The 14,079-nt window shown below is 46.9% G+C and overlaps 2 protein-coding genes across 8 annotated transcripts in view; one reads left to right on the top strand and one right to left on the bottom strand.

Annotated features, from left to right (window-relative positions):
• SMYD3 (SET and MYND domain containing 3) overlaps window positions 1-14,079 on the top strand; it is a 796,483-nt gene that overhangs the window by 721,350 nt on the left and 61,054 nt on the right. The gene's annotated exons all lie outside the window — the stretch shown is intronic.
• Window positions 1,186-14,079, bottom strand: part of KIF26B (kinesin family member 26B) — a 442,501-nt gene continuing 429,607 nt past the window's right edge. For all 3 annotated transcript variants that reach the window (XM_072830252.1, XM_072830253.1, XM_072830255.1), the window contains one exon: window positions 1,186-8,010. In XM_072830252.1, the coding sequence (XP_072686353.1) occupies window positions 7,862-8,010 (149 nt within the window). In that variant the 3' untranslated portion in view covers window positions 1,186-7,861. The remainder of the gene's footprint in view (window positions 8,011-14,079) is intronic.

Below are 14,079 nucleotides of genomic sequence, written 5' to 3' on the forward strand. Positions count from 1 at the left end.
GCAGGTGCCAGGACAGTCTAAAGTGCTTTGCTAGTCAGTGGTGTCACCTTGCTCTGTTTTTATGTCCATCTGGAGGAGGGTGCCATGGTGGACAGAGAGTTAATGTTCTCCCTGAGATGAAAAAGCAGGATCGAAAGGGAAAAAGAATAAACGGAACACTAATCACAATTTTGAGTGCTTTGAGAGACCATGCAGTAAGAGCGTACGTTTGGATGGTTTTTTCTCAAGGGTAAGGGTGAGGGGGCTAGCATCAGTTTTAGATGCAGCTTTGCGGCCTCCTGTCTCTCAGGGGGATGCTCAGAGTCAGGCAGCGCCTCCACTTACTCTTCTATCAAAGGCATCAATTTTAGAAAACCCTTATGGCTTATGGCTTCTTAAGAACCTATGGTTGCTGCCTAGAGTGGCCCAAAGGGAGCGCAGGAAGGTGTCGTGGGCGATTTAGGAAGAGGCAGAGTGGGGAGCCTAGGAGGTGTGGGTGTCCAGGCCAGCTCTGCAGAGGGGGAGACGTGGAGTCAGGGCAGGGCCGCGCCAGGAGCCAAGCGTGTGCATCTGGGCATTTGCCGGGGGTGGCCGCTGCCCTCCCCTCAGCTGCCCGGTGGATGGGTCCCCGCAGCTCAGAAAGTGCCCGACAGCTGCTCGGGGAGAGTCTGCAGGGGTCAGGGTGGGAAGAGACTGTCCCTGGTAGGGCGGGGTACCCTGAGGAGACTTCCTTCCAGTTTCTGACCTTGTTCTGCTTCCTGCCCTGCATGTACTAGTCGCAGTGGAGACGACACAGCTGTAACAAGGGGTTGTGTGTCCGAGCCTGAGCCGTCTGCAGAGGAGGAGAATGCCTGCATTCTGTGCAAGCCCCAGACCCTGCACCGGGGACGGGCACCAGGCCAACAAAAACACCACCCCAGCGCCACGCTTCACACTTGCTTGTGTGATCCCAGCCCAGTAGCCGACTCCCGGGGATGTCGACCAATGCTGGGGCTCTGGGACTCAGCCCCCCACCTACACCCAGCTCTGGGCAAGCTTCCGAACTTGCTGGAGGGCAGCCCCCGAGCGGGAGGAGACAGGCCTCATGCTGGGAGGAAGCCCACAGCCAAGGGCTTGCTCTAGTGAGAAGAACCCTCCTCCCGGGCCTTGAATTATTACCCCTCTGCACAGAAGGATACAGTGGATAGAGGCATCCAGAACTCCGAGTAGAATAGAAGTGAACATTTAATGCCACCATAGTTTGCTTCTTTTTAAACACCAGATTCTTTTTGACAACATTTTACACCTCATATGCCACAAAAAGTCAGAGATCGTCGCCAGCAAACAACGTCTTCACACTGGAAATGGCACACAGCTTAATGGGTTCGTCATCAGTTTGTGAGAACTAGAACTTTCTCTTCCAGACTGTTCTCCAGGTAGCCTGCTCATGGTTATCAGGATCGAGCCAGCGGCTAGCTTTGATACAGCAATGTATGGACGCAGACACAAAACCCAGCCTGTTTGCAAAGAGGCTGTTGGGACCTGCCCAAGTACAGAATAGTTGGGATTTCAGCCTTCGACAAATGAACTTTATTTAAAAAGTTTTAACAGCAAACACTTATAAGCTAAGAACTTGATCTTTAAGACGGCACCAATCCTTTATCCAGTTAAAACAGTGAATTTAAAACCATGATCGTAAATACTACCAGTGAATTTTAAATCAAGATTCTGTGACCTTGTTGTGAATCGGCCGTTTCTCACACAGATGAGTGACTCGGCAGGCCTCGTGTCCCATTTCCAAGTTGGCCCGCGTCTACAGATAAGCAGGTTTATATATACATACATACATTACTAGGCGGCAGGAACCACCACGCTCATGTAGCACAATGTGCCCATTTTACAGAGTTGAAAACAGAGTCCCGGAGAAGTTTGGTCACGGATCCACGGCCACAGGACTCCTGACGCCACTGGGATCAGAAGTCCTATTTTCTGCCCTCTGCTCTTCCATCCTGCCACATACCTTCTGTACACATGCATCCATCTACGCCCCGGGCGCACACACACGCACACACACGCACATGCACGCCAGTACAGGGGCATGATGTGCGTCCACGTGTTCACACACCTGGTGCACCCAGCACCTCCTGGGAAGAGCCCGAGATTCTGGACTCGGGTCACGTTCCACCCTAAAAACTATTCTGCGGACTCGGGCCAATCGCTGCCTCTTGACTTGTTTCTTCATCTCTAAAGGATCATCCCCAGCTCCCGCATGGAGCACTTCGTCAAAGCACTTCCCATCACTGATAGCACTTTCTCTCTACACTGTCCCAGAAGGGCAGCTGTTTTGAACCCCAATCTCCCCCTGGGGAGCCCAAGTTGCATAGCGAGGGAGGGAACCAGGCCTGGCCCAGCGTCCTTACCCCTGGCTCCAGGCTAGAGCTCCTTCTCCAATGAGACTACTGACCCCAGCCCCTCTCCACCTCTCAGACTGAGGAGAGGACCTGATGCCTTAAGTATTACGGGTTGTAAAATCCACTAAAGTGCTTTGGTTTCTCCAGAACAAACAGGTACTAATGCATCCAAGGTGAAGAACTCTGGTTGCACCTGAGGGGTGGGTGGGTGGGGGTCTCAGGGGACTCTGGGGACCTCATACTGTCCATATTTTTCACAGAAATTTTGCAGAAATCCCACCCAGGCCTGTGGAGGCTGATTTCCAAGCCCATTATCATCATATTCAAAGTGATGGGACCTTTTCCCTTCAGCCACTCGCTATGGAAACAGCTTAGATGTTGCACGAAGCCAGATAGCTTGAGGACTGGATCCTAATCCTGCCCTCCTGATTTATTTATCTTTCCCCCTCTGGGGCCCATGTGTCTCTGTTATAGACCTCATGAGAGGAGGGGCTAGGACAGCCACAGATGCCCTCACCTAGGCTTCAATGCATAACACTTGGAAAGCATTTCCAACCGTGATGTATACATAAATTATAAAGCACAGGTGAGGCTACAAAACAATATCCTGAGTTTACAAATAAATTCTACCTTTTCCTAAAATTGAACAGGACTGTGGGCTGTTGGTCAGCAGTGTGGGGAATGACGTGGACATGCGAGGGCCCCATTTCAGTGTTCATCCCGATGTGCAAGGACACGGGGCATGAATGGGTTTCCAGAGTGTTCCTTGGGCACGCTGAAGGCTGTCTCCTGCCTCCAGCACGTTCCATGCCTGGTATGAGGACATTGGCATCCGGTTCTGATGAGGGCTGCCCAAAAGCAGAATGTATTCATCTACGGGGTGGGTAAACCAGCTTCTGCGATCGGATCAAAAACTTTTCTGAGAAGGTGGGCTTGAGTTACAAGAGCATCTGCTGGATTGGAACTAGGTTTTTATCTGGAAATGAACAGTTTGTAGTTATAAAATATACATACACACGTGTGTGCGTGTGTGTGTGTGTGTGTCGGGGAAATTGCTAAGTGACACGCTTTGCAAGTTCTTACCCACAAATGCCAACAGGTATTTCCTGCAGGAGGAAAAAGAGCTATTATAATCCAAAGGAACGAAGTATTTTACCGTCTGCTCCCTGACCACCACCCCCACCCACCAAACCATGTTAGACCACTCTTGGCAGTGTCATTGGAGCTGGGCATGTGGCTTTGGCTCACTGGGCAGAGAGAGGAGTGGGCTTCATCCACGGCAGCCAGGTCTCCCGTGTGGCAGTGGTGAGCTGTGGCCTCTGTCGCCGAAGGCCTGGCTGCACTGCCTGGGCAGTGGTGGGGAGGCCCTGGGGACAGTGGGACCAGGCAGTTTTGAGCATTGGCTGTTGTGACAAGACTTTCAACCTGTTTCTTACTGACAGGGTTTCAGGATTTAAAAGAGATCACCTTTAACAGTGAGTTAACGGTGAGGAAATCTTTCAGTATATGCTCAGAGTGGGCTAAGACTCCAGAAGGAAGTAACAATAAACTCCTGATTTCAATCGTGGAATGGACTCAGCTTTAGTCATTTCTTTTGCGGCCTTTTTGGGATTAAGGAAGTTTAAAACCTTCACTGCATTGCTTTTTTGGAAGCCTCAACCATACACTGGCCATGGCTGAGGACGCTGGACGCCGTGTCTGCAGAGGCCAGTCTGTCGCCTCTCACAAGCCTGGACCTCTGTTCCACAAAGCAGTCAGCTGCTTTCACATAGTGACACTTATGGAAAAGGTTACATATCAACCTAAATTGGACATCAGCTCTATAATTTGGAGCCCAGAGAAGAGTTTCTTGCTCAGCAAGCACAGAAGTCCAAGAACGAACTTAAGTTGTAAATGTGTGTCAGACTTTTTGAGCCCCCTGCCCCGATGGCATTTGGGGCTACAGGGAGGTCATGCCACCTTCCAGGAATGCAGACTTCAAGCTTGAGGCTACATTTACAACAATGGCCAGATTCTTGCCTGCCGAGTCCCGCATGCTGGGCTGCATGGCTTCCATGCCTTCCCCAGCTCTGGGTCCCTTGTAGGACGCCTACCAGCATCAGTAGAGCCTGCCTTCTGCATCTGCTATGAGTTCTGTGTGTTCACAATAGCAACTGGACATAAAACACCACACAAAGTGTTCTGATTTCAAATCTGGAAGAGATGAACGTTAGCAACAGCTTCCCAGTGATGGAGAGGGGAGTTCAAGGACGAGAAGATCAAAGATTGCAGCTCTCAGGTGGGAACCGCAAGCCCAGGATTAAGCACGCTGTCACTTGGTCACAGCATGAACCAGCCCCACAGAAAGCAATCTGGATTTACTCCCTGGGAAACAAGATCACCATTTCCCCTCTGTGGGTCTGAGTTTTGTTCTATGGCTAATGCCTCACCTGACACTGAACTGTTTGGGCAGGTTTCAGATGAGGAATGAAGGCTTGCGGATCTAGATGTTAATTTCACATAGAAGCTTCTGGTCCTTTTATTTGAGGATAACGAAATGGAAATGGGTTGACATTCTCCTTGCTTTCCTGGGTTATGTGTCACCAAAACCAAAATGTGGAGCTACTTCACGTGTGGCCAGTTAAGGGGACAGCCTCAGAAGAGTTGGCCAGGCCTGTGTCCCTTTGTGCCTGGAGAGCATCATCTGTAGCATCAACTCCTAGGAAGAACCAGGAGCCAGCACGTGACAGCACAAAATTCATGCCGTCTTCACATGGTTAATCAGTACTTGGTACATGAGGATGTTTGCAGCTCACTGAGTTTTAAGGGAAAGAAGGAAAAAGAAAAGAAAAAGCCAGAATGGACAACCTCCACACAGAGTTGCTGTCCTCAGCCTGGCTGACGACATTCTGTGAGATGGTCCATGGCGTGGCATCTTCGGGAAGCCAGTCTGACTCGGTAAGAAAGCTCTTGGTTTCATTCAACCCTTTTGCTACCTCATGAAGTTGCGACAAATGTATACAAGCAGGCGCAGGTAGTAGGAAAGATTGAGATTTCAAATTTCTGTAGCTGTTTCTACTTGTTCTCGCTCTGGGAAAGGCACCAGGACCCATCACTGGCCTGCTTCAGGAAGCCAGCACAGCGTGGCGACCTCGGGGCTAGGGGGCATGTGCCGGCACAAGAGCTAAGTATGTGGGTTATGCATCAAGTGAATTTGTTTCCAACAAAGACTAGAATACTCATCTTTGACAATTCCCAAATTAAAGGCTTTTCACAGAGTGGTATATTTCAGAGTAGCAAGCAAAAGGGGTACAGACTCAGACTCAGAAGATGGGCATCCCTTGGGGTGCAGAAGCTTCCATATGGTTGCTATTAAGCCTGTTCACACAGGTGCTGTGAGGGCAGAGGTGTGTCCAGAACTGTAAACTGCCCTGCAGGCTGGCGTGAAGGCCAAGGAGCTGGGTGAGGCCCTGCTTCCTAGGGTGACAGACACACTCCCTGCTAAACTACAGGGGGACTGGTCCATTCTGGGGCACCTTCCACCGCGTTGTAGCCTCTTCAGCTCTGAGATGTGTGCATCTCTGCTGCGTGTATGTCTGCAGGGGGCAGGCTCTTAGACAATGCAGAGCTGGACTCATGATCCACAGGGCTGGCTTCCAGGCTGGGGGCTGACCTCCAGACACTCGAGCCTTCGGGGCACTGGGGCCTGTTCTGACCAGTAAAGGACCACGTCCTGTGAAGCTCGTGAGACCCCAGTCCCTCTGCTCTGAGTTCAGCTGAGCTTCACTGGCTGCCTAGCCAGCTGTGCGGGGCTTCGTGTGTCCAGAGGAGCACTGGCAAAGGTTCACACGGATCTGTTTCCTTGGGGAGCAGCTGGGTCAAGGTGCAGGATAGCAGGGACTGTCAAACCTAGAAACAGGTTCACAATGGTATGCTGCATTGGAGGGCAAAACCTGATAGTACGCTGTGACACCCCGAGTACCCTCACCAGTGGGCAGGCCACAGGGCCCTGACCCGAGAGGTAGGAGGCAGCCCCTGCTATTCCACAGCTGTTATCAGATAATCCTCTGACCACTTGGTACCTTGAGGTTCCATCTCTAAAACGGGTATGATGATCCCTAAGGGGCTGGAGGCAGGAATGAACAGCTGGATCGGAGGATGAAGTCCTATGGTTCTGGGAGCGAGGGCCCAGACAGGCCTACGCATGAAGCTCTGGGCTCTGCCTCTCAAGGGGTGTGCAGTTCACGACAGGAAACCTCTCTACTTTCTGGTGCCAAGACTGAGGGGGAAAAGCCTTGTCCTTTCTTGGGATGGAGGCCTTGGGACATGGGGGAATGGGGACGTTTTGCATTTGAGCAGCACTCCGGTCCACAGGGCCATTATGTGATTCCCAACATTCTTTCTTGTTCTAAGCCAATGCTGTTGCCAGTCTCTGAGCATATACCAGCCTGAGAAGGTCTCTAACCTGGGAGAGGCTCCCTGCTTCTAATACCTTCGCAGAACTAGAGAACAAAAAATATGGCTCTATCAGGTTGGTTCAAGCTTTCAATCCGGTCTTTGGGATAAAAACGATAAAAAAAAAAAAAAAAGATGTTTTTGACGGCTGTGAAAACCCTGGGTTTGGGGGTAAGGGAACCAGTATGTGCGCCAGGACTCGGAGGGAGAAGCTGTGTCTGGAGCAAACACCCCTCTCAAAGGACACAGGAGGCCTTGCTCATAAAGGTTCCTTTTCCCTTAGAGATGCAGCCCCCTGTGTCTCTGGAGCTCACATGCACCTGCCCCCGAGTCTGCCTGCTGCCCGGGGCCCCTGGGGAGAGGTAGCCCCATGTCACCTGCTGTGCCCGCCGTCTCTGGAGACACAGCAGCTCGGGCCCACGAAGTCTCTGTGTTCTGAGTGGCCTTACCAGAAGAACTGTAAAGGACACTGAACATTTATTCATATGCAATACCGAGTAGGGAATAGATCTACAAATACTACTTAGAAACAGCAAGTCAGAAACAGGATAAAACACCAAGAGAAAACGAGCTGGAAATACATTTCAAAAACGCGCTTGATTTCCGCGTGTGTGGTGGTGTTTTCATCTGGACTAGCACCATCTGTACACGAGAAAGTCTGAACATAAACGTTTGGATAATAAAGATTTGCAAGGCACTTAATCAGTCGCTCTAGGTGACCTGTTGAGTGGTTTTAGCTCCCGACAGCCATCCTGCACGCGCCCTCGCCCCTTCTCACGAAGCCAGAGAAGAGAGAGGTCTCTTGCCAGCAGTCCTGATGTATAAACAAGTTCTCGAAAGTTCCTCAAAGTGCTTCTTCAGTCTCGCGGGGCTTCCATGTCCCTTGGGCTTCCCATCACTTCCTCCTCCCACATGTCTGGTGTCCGCTCCTCTCCTACAGAAAACAAAAGAAAACTGCCTTCCGCTCAGCGCTAACTCCGGACGTGCACCAACCTTCATCCTCCTGCCGCTGTCTCCGAGGTCCCGGGCGGCGAGGCGCTGGCGGGCCCGGCCGGCCTTCATCGGCGCCGGGAGGTGATGTCGAAGCAGGTGATCATCATGAGGTGGGCCTTGCAGAAGTTGACGCGGCTCTCCAGACGCTCCGTCACGCACTCGAGCGCCTCCAGGTACTCCAGGGAATCCAGTTCCCAAACCTGCTCCAGGTCAACTGCAAAGGAGGGGAAGCTGGTGGAGACGCTGAAGGCACAAGGGGGTAGCCTCCCCGTCACCGCCCTGCCGGCCCCCCCTGATGCTAGGCCCTTGGCTCCATCATTAGGATTTCAGGCCCTTCCCCTGTTGATGAGACTCTGAGGGATGAGGCCTGGATAGCAGCCAGGATGGGGGCATGGCCCGTGAACAGGATGGTGGCCTGGGACCCCCAGCTCGGCCCTGCCTCCCCTCCGCCAGCACAGGTTCCTTAGAAGTGATGAGAGGCACAACTGCTATTCCGCCTCTTTTACCAAACTCGAGTTTCCAAGAAGAATAAAATAAAATGAGAGGACAAGTGCGAGAACTGTAACACGGATGCTGTGGAAACACAAGAAGTTATAATAGAGGCTGCCTCTTTTTGCAGGGGGGCTAGCGGAGACCCTAAGGAGTGAGATGACTCGGGGCCAGAGATGGTAAGGATGAGAGCTGGGATGAGACCAAGGGCTCCTGACTGTCAGGCTCATGTTGAGAAAACACGGAAGATCCAAGATGGCAACGAAGGAGGATCCTGAACTCACCTCCTCACTCCTTGCACACACCTGCCTAGCAAATCCTCCTAAAGAAGAATGAGGGCTGGCCAACAGCCTTCTGCACGACAAACGATGGAGGGACCAACACAGAGAACCACAAGAGAGATGGAGACATGGCTCTGAAGGGACCCCACCCCCACACTACTTCCTGCCCCAGATGCTGTCAGCTGCTGAGGATGGATAGAACTGAGCGGCCAGGAGCAAGTTCATCAGCCCCAGAGCACAGAAGAAAAGCCATGGTTTAAAAGTCTCTGATGAGAAGAGAAAGGAACCGGCCCTGTGCCACATCATGAGGGGCTTTGCTGGAACTCTCTCTGGGTCAGAGGGGCTGGGGAGCACTATGACTTACATTCACCCTCCACCTTGATGGTGCAGAATAGAGCAGGGTCCAGGTGCCATGGACAGCCTGCCACCTCAGTGAGCCCTGGGCCCTCAGCCCACACCAGTTCTGGGGACCCTGGGGTACAACCACAGCACAAAAAGAAAAAGCAACTATAATAGAGAGAAACCAGCCCCAGAACTCTGCCAAATAGCAGGGGAGCTGTTGGACCTCTCTCCAGCCCACAGGGGCTGTTCCACCCTCACCATGTTAGCAGATAGGATCAGGGTGGAGATACCCTCACTGGCCTGCTGCCACAGCAAGCCCCAGGCGCCCAGGCCCCCAGCCCAGCAGGCCCACCAAGGTGGTCGGTCCCAGGGTAGCACACACCCAGACAGTGCTGGACAGGGCTCACTATAGCTCCAAACAGCTTTCCAAGGTACACAGGTGCAAAGCATCCTGGAACACTCCAGGCCTGTACCACTTCAGCTCCAGACAACCTGTCAGGGCACTCCCAGTGTAGAGCGTCCTGGGACCACCTCCAACCCACACCTGCTTCAGCTCCAGTTGTCCAGCCAGGGTGATGCTTGCCCTGAACCTGGAATCCCTGGCTTGCACTCGTATCAGCTTCAGCTGTCCCATCAGCATGCCCTCTGTGGAGAGCCCTGAGACCCTCTGGCCTATACCAACCTCAGCTCCATGCACCCTGCCAGGGCAGCCCTGGCACAGACTTCCCCAATCCCCAGCCCTTATGCCAGCCAATCAAAGATGCCAGGCATACATGGCTAACACAGGGACATCTCTACATATGATCATTCCTTCAACCTCATAAGAAGAAACACACAGGAACACAGTTGAACAAATGAAGAGACAGAAGAATATGCTCCAAACAAAAGGACAAGACAAAACCTCTGTAAAAGAACTAATGGAAATGGAGATAAGCAATCTACCCGATGAAGAGTTCACAGCAATGGTCAGACAGATGCTCACCTGCTGGAGAGAAGAGTGGATGAGCTCAATGAGAACTTCAACAAAGACACCAAAAATATAAGTAAGAATCAGAGCTGAAGAACACAATAATTGAAATAAAAAATATGTAAGAGGGAATCAACAGCAGATTCGAGGGGGCAGGAGAAGGGATAAGTGATCTGGAAGCCAGGGTGATGGAAAGCATTCAGTCAAATGGCAAAAAGTAAGAGTAATTAAAGAAAACACTTTTTTTAAGGGCTGTCTGGGACAACATCAAATATTCGGATTATCAAATTATATTATTATTTAAAGAAATTATAGCTGAAAAAGTCTCTTACCTGGGGAAGGAAGCATAGACAGTTTTAAATAAGGTGAATCCAAGAAGGTCCACATCAAGACATATACTAGTTAAAGTGTCAAAGATTAAAGAGAATTTTTAATGCAAAGCAAGAGAGAAGCAACTAGTTACATACAAGGGAACCATCATAAGACTGAGCTGATTTTTCAGCAAAAACCTGGCAAATCAGAAGACAGTGGCATGATATATTCCAAAGTGCTGAAAGAAAAAACCCTCTACCAAGAATACTCTACTTAGCAAGATTATCATTCAGAACTATCATTCAGAACTTTATCTGAATTATCATTCAGATAAAGAATTGCCCAAACAAAAGTTAAAAGAATTCATCACCACTAAATGAACCTCAAAGAAATGTTGAAAGAAACTTCTTTAAGTAGCCAAGAAAAGGCCATAATTAGAAGAAAATTATGAAAGGAAAAAAATTCTTGAGTAAAGCAAACATACAGTAAAGGTAGGTCAGTCACTTAAGAAAGCTAGTCTGAAGGTTAAAAGAAAAAAATAATAAAACCAATTATACCTAAAAAATTAGTTAAAGGAACTCATAAAAAGATGTAAAATATGTCAACATATATAAAAAATGTGGAGTGGGGAGTAAAAATGAAGTTTTAGAGTGTGTTCAAACTTAAGTGGTCTTCAATTTAATAGATGCTGCTATATACTTAGGATGCCATATGAATCACAAACCAAAAACTTGTAATAGATACACAAAGGTAAAAAGAAAGGAAACCAAGCATAACACAAAAGGAAGTCATCAATCACAAGGAAAGAAAGCAAGAGAAGAAGAAAGGACCAGAGAAGAACTACAAACACAATGAGAGAACAATTAACAAAATGGCAGTAAGTACATACCTGTTGATAATTACTTTTAGCGTAAATGGTCTCAATGCGCAAATCAAAATACATAGGGTGACAAAATGGATAAAAAAACCCAAGACCCATCTATATGGTTCCTACAAAAAAAAAACCTCATTTCAGACCTAAAGAAACATACAGGCTGAAAGTGAAGGGGTGGAAAAAGATATTCCATGCAAATAGAAGCGAAAATTTAAAAAGCCAAAGTAGTAAAACTTCTATCAGACAAAATAGATTTTAAAACAATTACTGGGCAGCCCAGGTGGCTCAGCAGTTTAGCGCTGCCTTCGGCCCAGGGCCTGATCCTAGAGACCCAGGATCAAAAAAATAAAACAATTACTGTAACAAGAGACAAGGGCATTACAGGATAAAGAAATCAATCCAACAAGACGGTATAACAACTATAAATATTCACTCACTCAACACTAGACACCTAAGAAAAGCAAATATTAACAGACCTAAAGGGAGAAATTGACAATCATACAATAATAGCAAGGGATTTTAATACCTCACTCACATCAATGGATACATAGATCAACCAAGCAAGAAACCAGTAAGAAAGCAGTGGCTTTGATGACCTATAAGGCCACATGGACTTAACAGGTCCCTCCCCAAATGGCAAAATACACATTCTTTTTCAGGTGCACATGAAATAGTCTCCAGGATCGATCACATGTCCCAACACAAAATGAGTCTCAATAAATTTAAGATTGAAATCACATCAAATATCCTTTCCAACTACAGTGGTATGAAACTAGAAATCAATTATAAGAAAAAAATTGAAAACCACAATCAGGTAGAGGCTGAACAACATGCTACTAAACCACCAGTGTGTCAATGAAGAGATCAAGGAGGAAATGAAAAAAAAAAAAAATACATGGAGACAAATAACACACAATGTTCTAAAATTGGGATGCAGCAAAAGTAGTTCTAAGTGGGAAGTTTATAGTAATACAGGCCTACCTCAAGAAAAAAGAAAAATTTGAAACAATCCATCTTACACACAAATGAACTAGAAAAGAAGAAAAGGCCAAAGCTAGTAGAAGAAAGGAAATAATAAAAGAGTAGAGCAGAAATAAATGAAATAGAGACTACAAAAAAAAGATCATTGAAACCAAAATCTCGTTATTTGAAAAGAAAAACAAAATTGATAAACTGTCAGCCAGACTCATCAAGAAAAAAAGCAAATCAGAAATGAAAGAGAAGTAACAAGCAATACCACAGAAATACGAAAAATTATGAGATTATAATGAAAAATATGCCACCAAATTAGACAACCTAGAAGAAATGGATAATTTCCAAAATTGAATCAGGACACAGAGAATTTGACCGAATTACTAGTAATAAAACTGAATCAGTAATCAAAAACTCTCAACAAAAGTCCAGAACCAGATGGATTCACAGTTAAATTCTACCAAATATTTAGAGAAGAGTTAATACCTACTCTCCTCAAAATGTTTCAAAAAAGTAGAAAAGGAAGTTAGTTTCCAAATTCATTCTGTGAGGCCAGCATTACCCTGATACCATAGTCAGATGAAGTCACTAGGAGAAAAAGAAAGGGGCAGCCCTGGTGGCTCAGCGGTTTAGCACCGCCTTCGGCCCAGGACATGATCCTGGAGATGCAGGATCGAGTCCCGTGTCAGGCTCCCTGCATGGAGCCTGCTTCTCCCTCTGCCTGTGTCTCTGCCTCTCTCTCTCTCTCTCTCTCTCTCTCTCTGTGTGTGTGTCTCATGAATAAATAGATAAAATTTAAAAAAAATACGTGTTAAAAAAAAAAAAAAAGAAAGCTGGAGGCCAGTATTCCTGATGAACATAGATACTAAAGTCTTCAACAAAATATTAGAAAACCATACCCAACAATACTTTAAGAGAATCATTCACCATGGTAAAGTGGAATTTACTCCACAGATTCAAAAATGGTTCAATATCCACAGATCAAGCAATGAGATACACCACATTAACAAACCGAAGGATGAAAACTATGGGATCATCTCAATAGATGCAGAATAAGCATTTGACAAAGTATAACATCTGTTCATGATAAAACTCTCCAAGTAGTTTTAAAGAGAATAATCTCAATGTAATAAAGACCACATAGGACAAACTGAGAGCTAACATCATACTCAATGGTAAAAAACTGAGAGCTTTTCCTCTGAGATCAGGATAAGATAAGGATGCCCACTCATTTTTATTCAACATAGTCCTAGAATTCCTAGCCACAGAAATCAGACAATAAAAAGAAATTTAAAAAGCATCCAAATTGGTAAGGAAAAAATAAAACTGTCATTTTGTGTTTTATATAGAAAACCCTAAAGATTCTACCAAGAAAACACTAAGAGTAATAAAAGAACTCACGAAAATTGCAGGATATGACATTAATATACAGAAATCAGTTGTGTTTCTATACTCATTACAAGAGTAATGAGCTAGCAGAAAGAGAAATTAAGAAAAAAATTTACAATTGCACCCAAAAAAATACCTAGGAAAAAAACTTCACCAAGGAGGTGGAATACCTATACTCTGAAAACTATAAAATAATTGATAAAAGAAATCGAAGATGACATAATGGAAAGGTATACCGTGCTCCTGGATTAGAAAGATAAATATTGTTAAAATGTCCATACTACCCAAAGCAAGCTACGGATTCAATACAATCCCTATCAAAATACCAACAGTAATTTTCACAGAACTAGAATAAACTGTGCTAAAATTTGCGTGGAAGTACAAAGGACCCCAAAAAAGTAATCTTGAGAAAGAACAAGGTTGTAGGTGTCACAATTCCAGGTTTTAAGCTACAAAGATAGGATGTTCAAAACAGTGTGATACTGGCACAAAAATAGGAACAGACCAATGGAACAGATAGGGAGCCAAAGGAATATGCTTATATGGTCAATTAATCTATGACAAGGGAGGTGAAAGTGTACAATGGTGAAAAGACAGTCTCTTCAATAAATGGCATTGGGAAAGCTGGACATCTACATGCGAAGAATGAAACTGGAC

This window comes from Canis lupus, chromosome 6, assembly GCF_048164855.1.
Source record: "Canis lupus baileyi chromosome 6, mCanLup2.hap1, whole genome shotgun sequence".
Classification (NCBI taxonomy): Eukaryota; Metazoa; Chordata; class Mammalia; order Carnivora; family Canidae; genus Canis; species Canis lupus.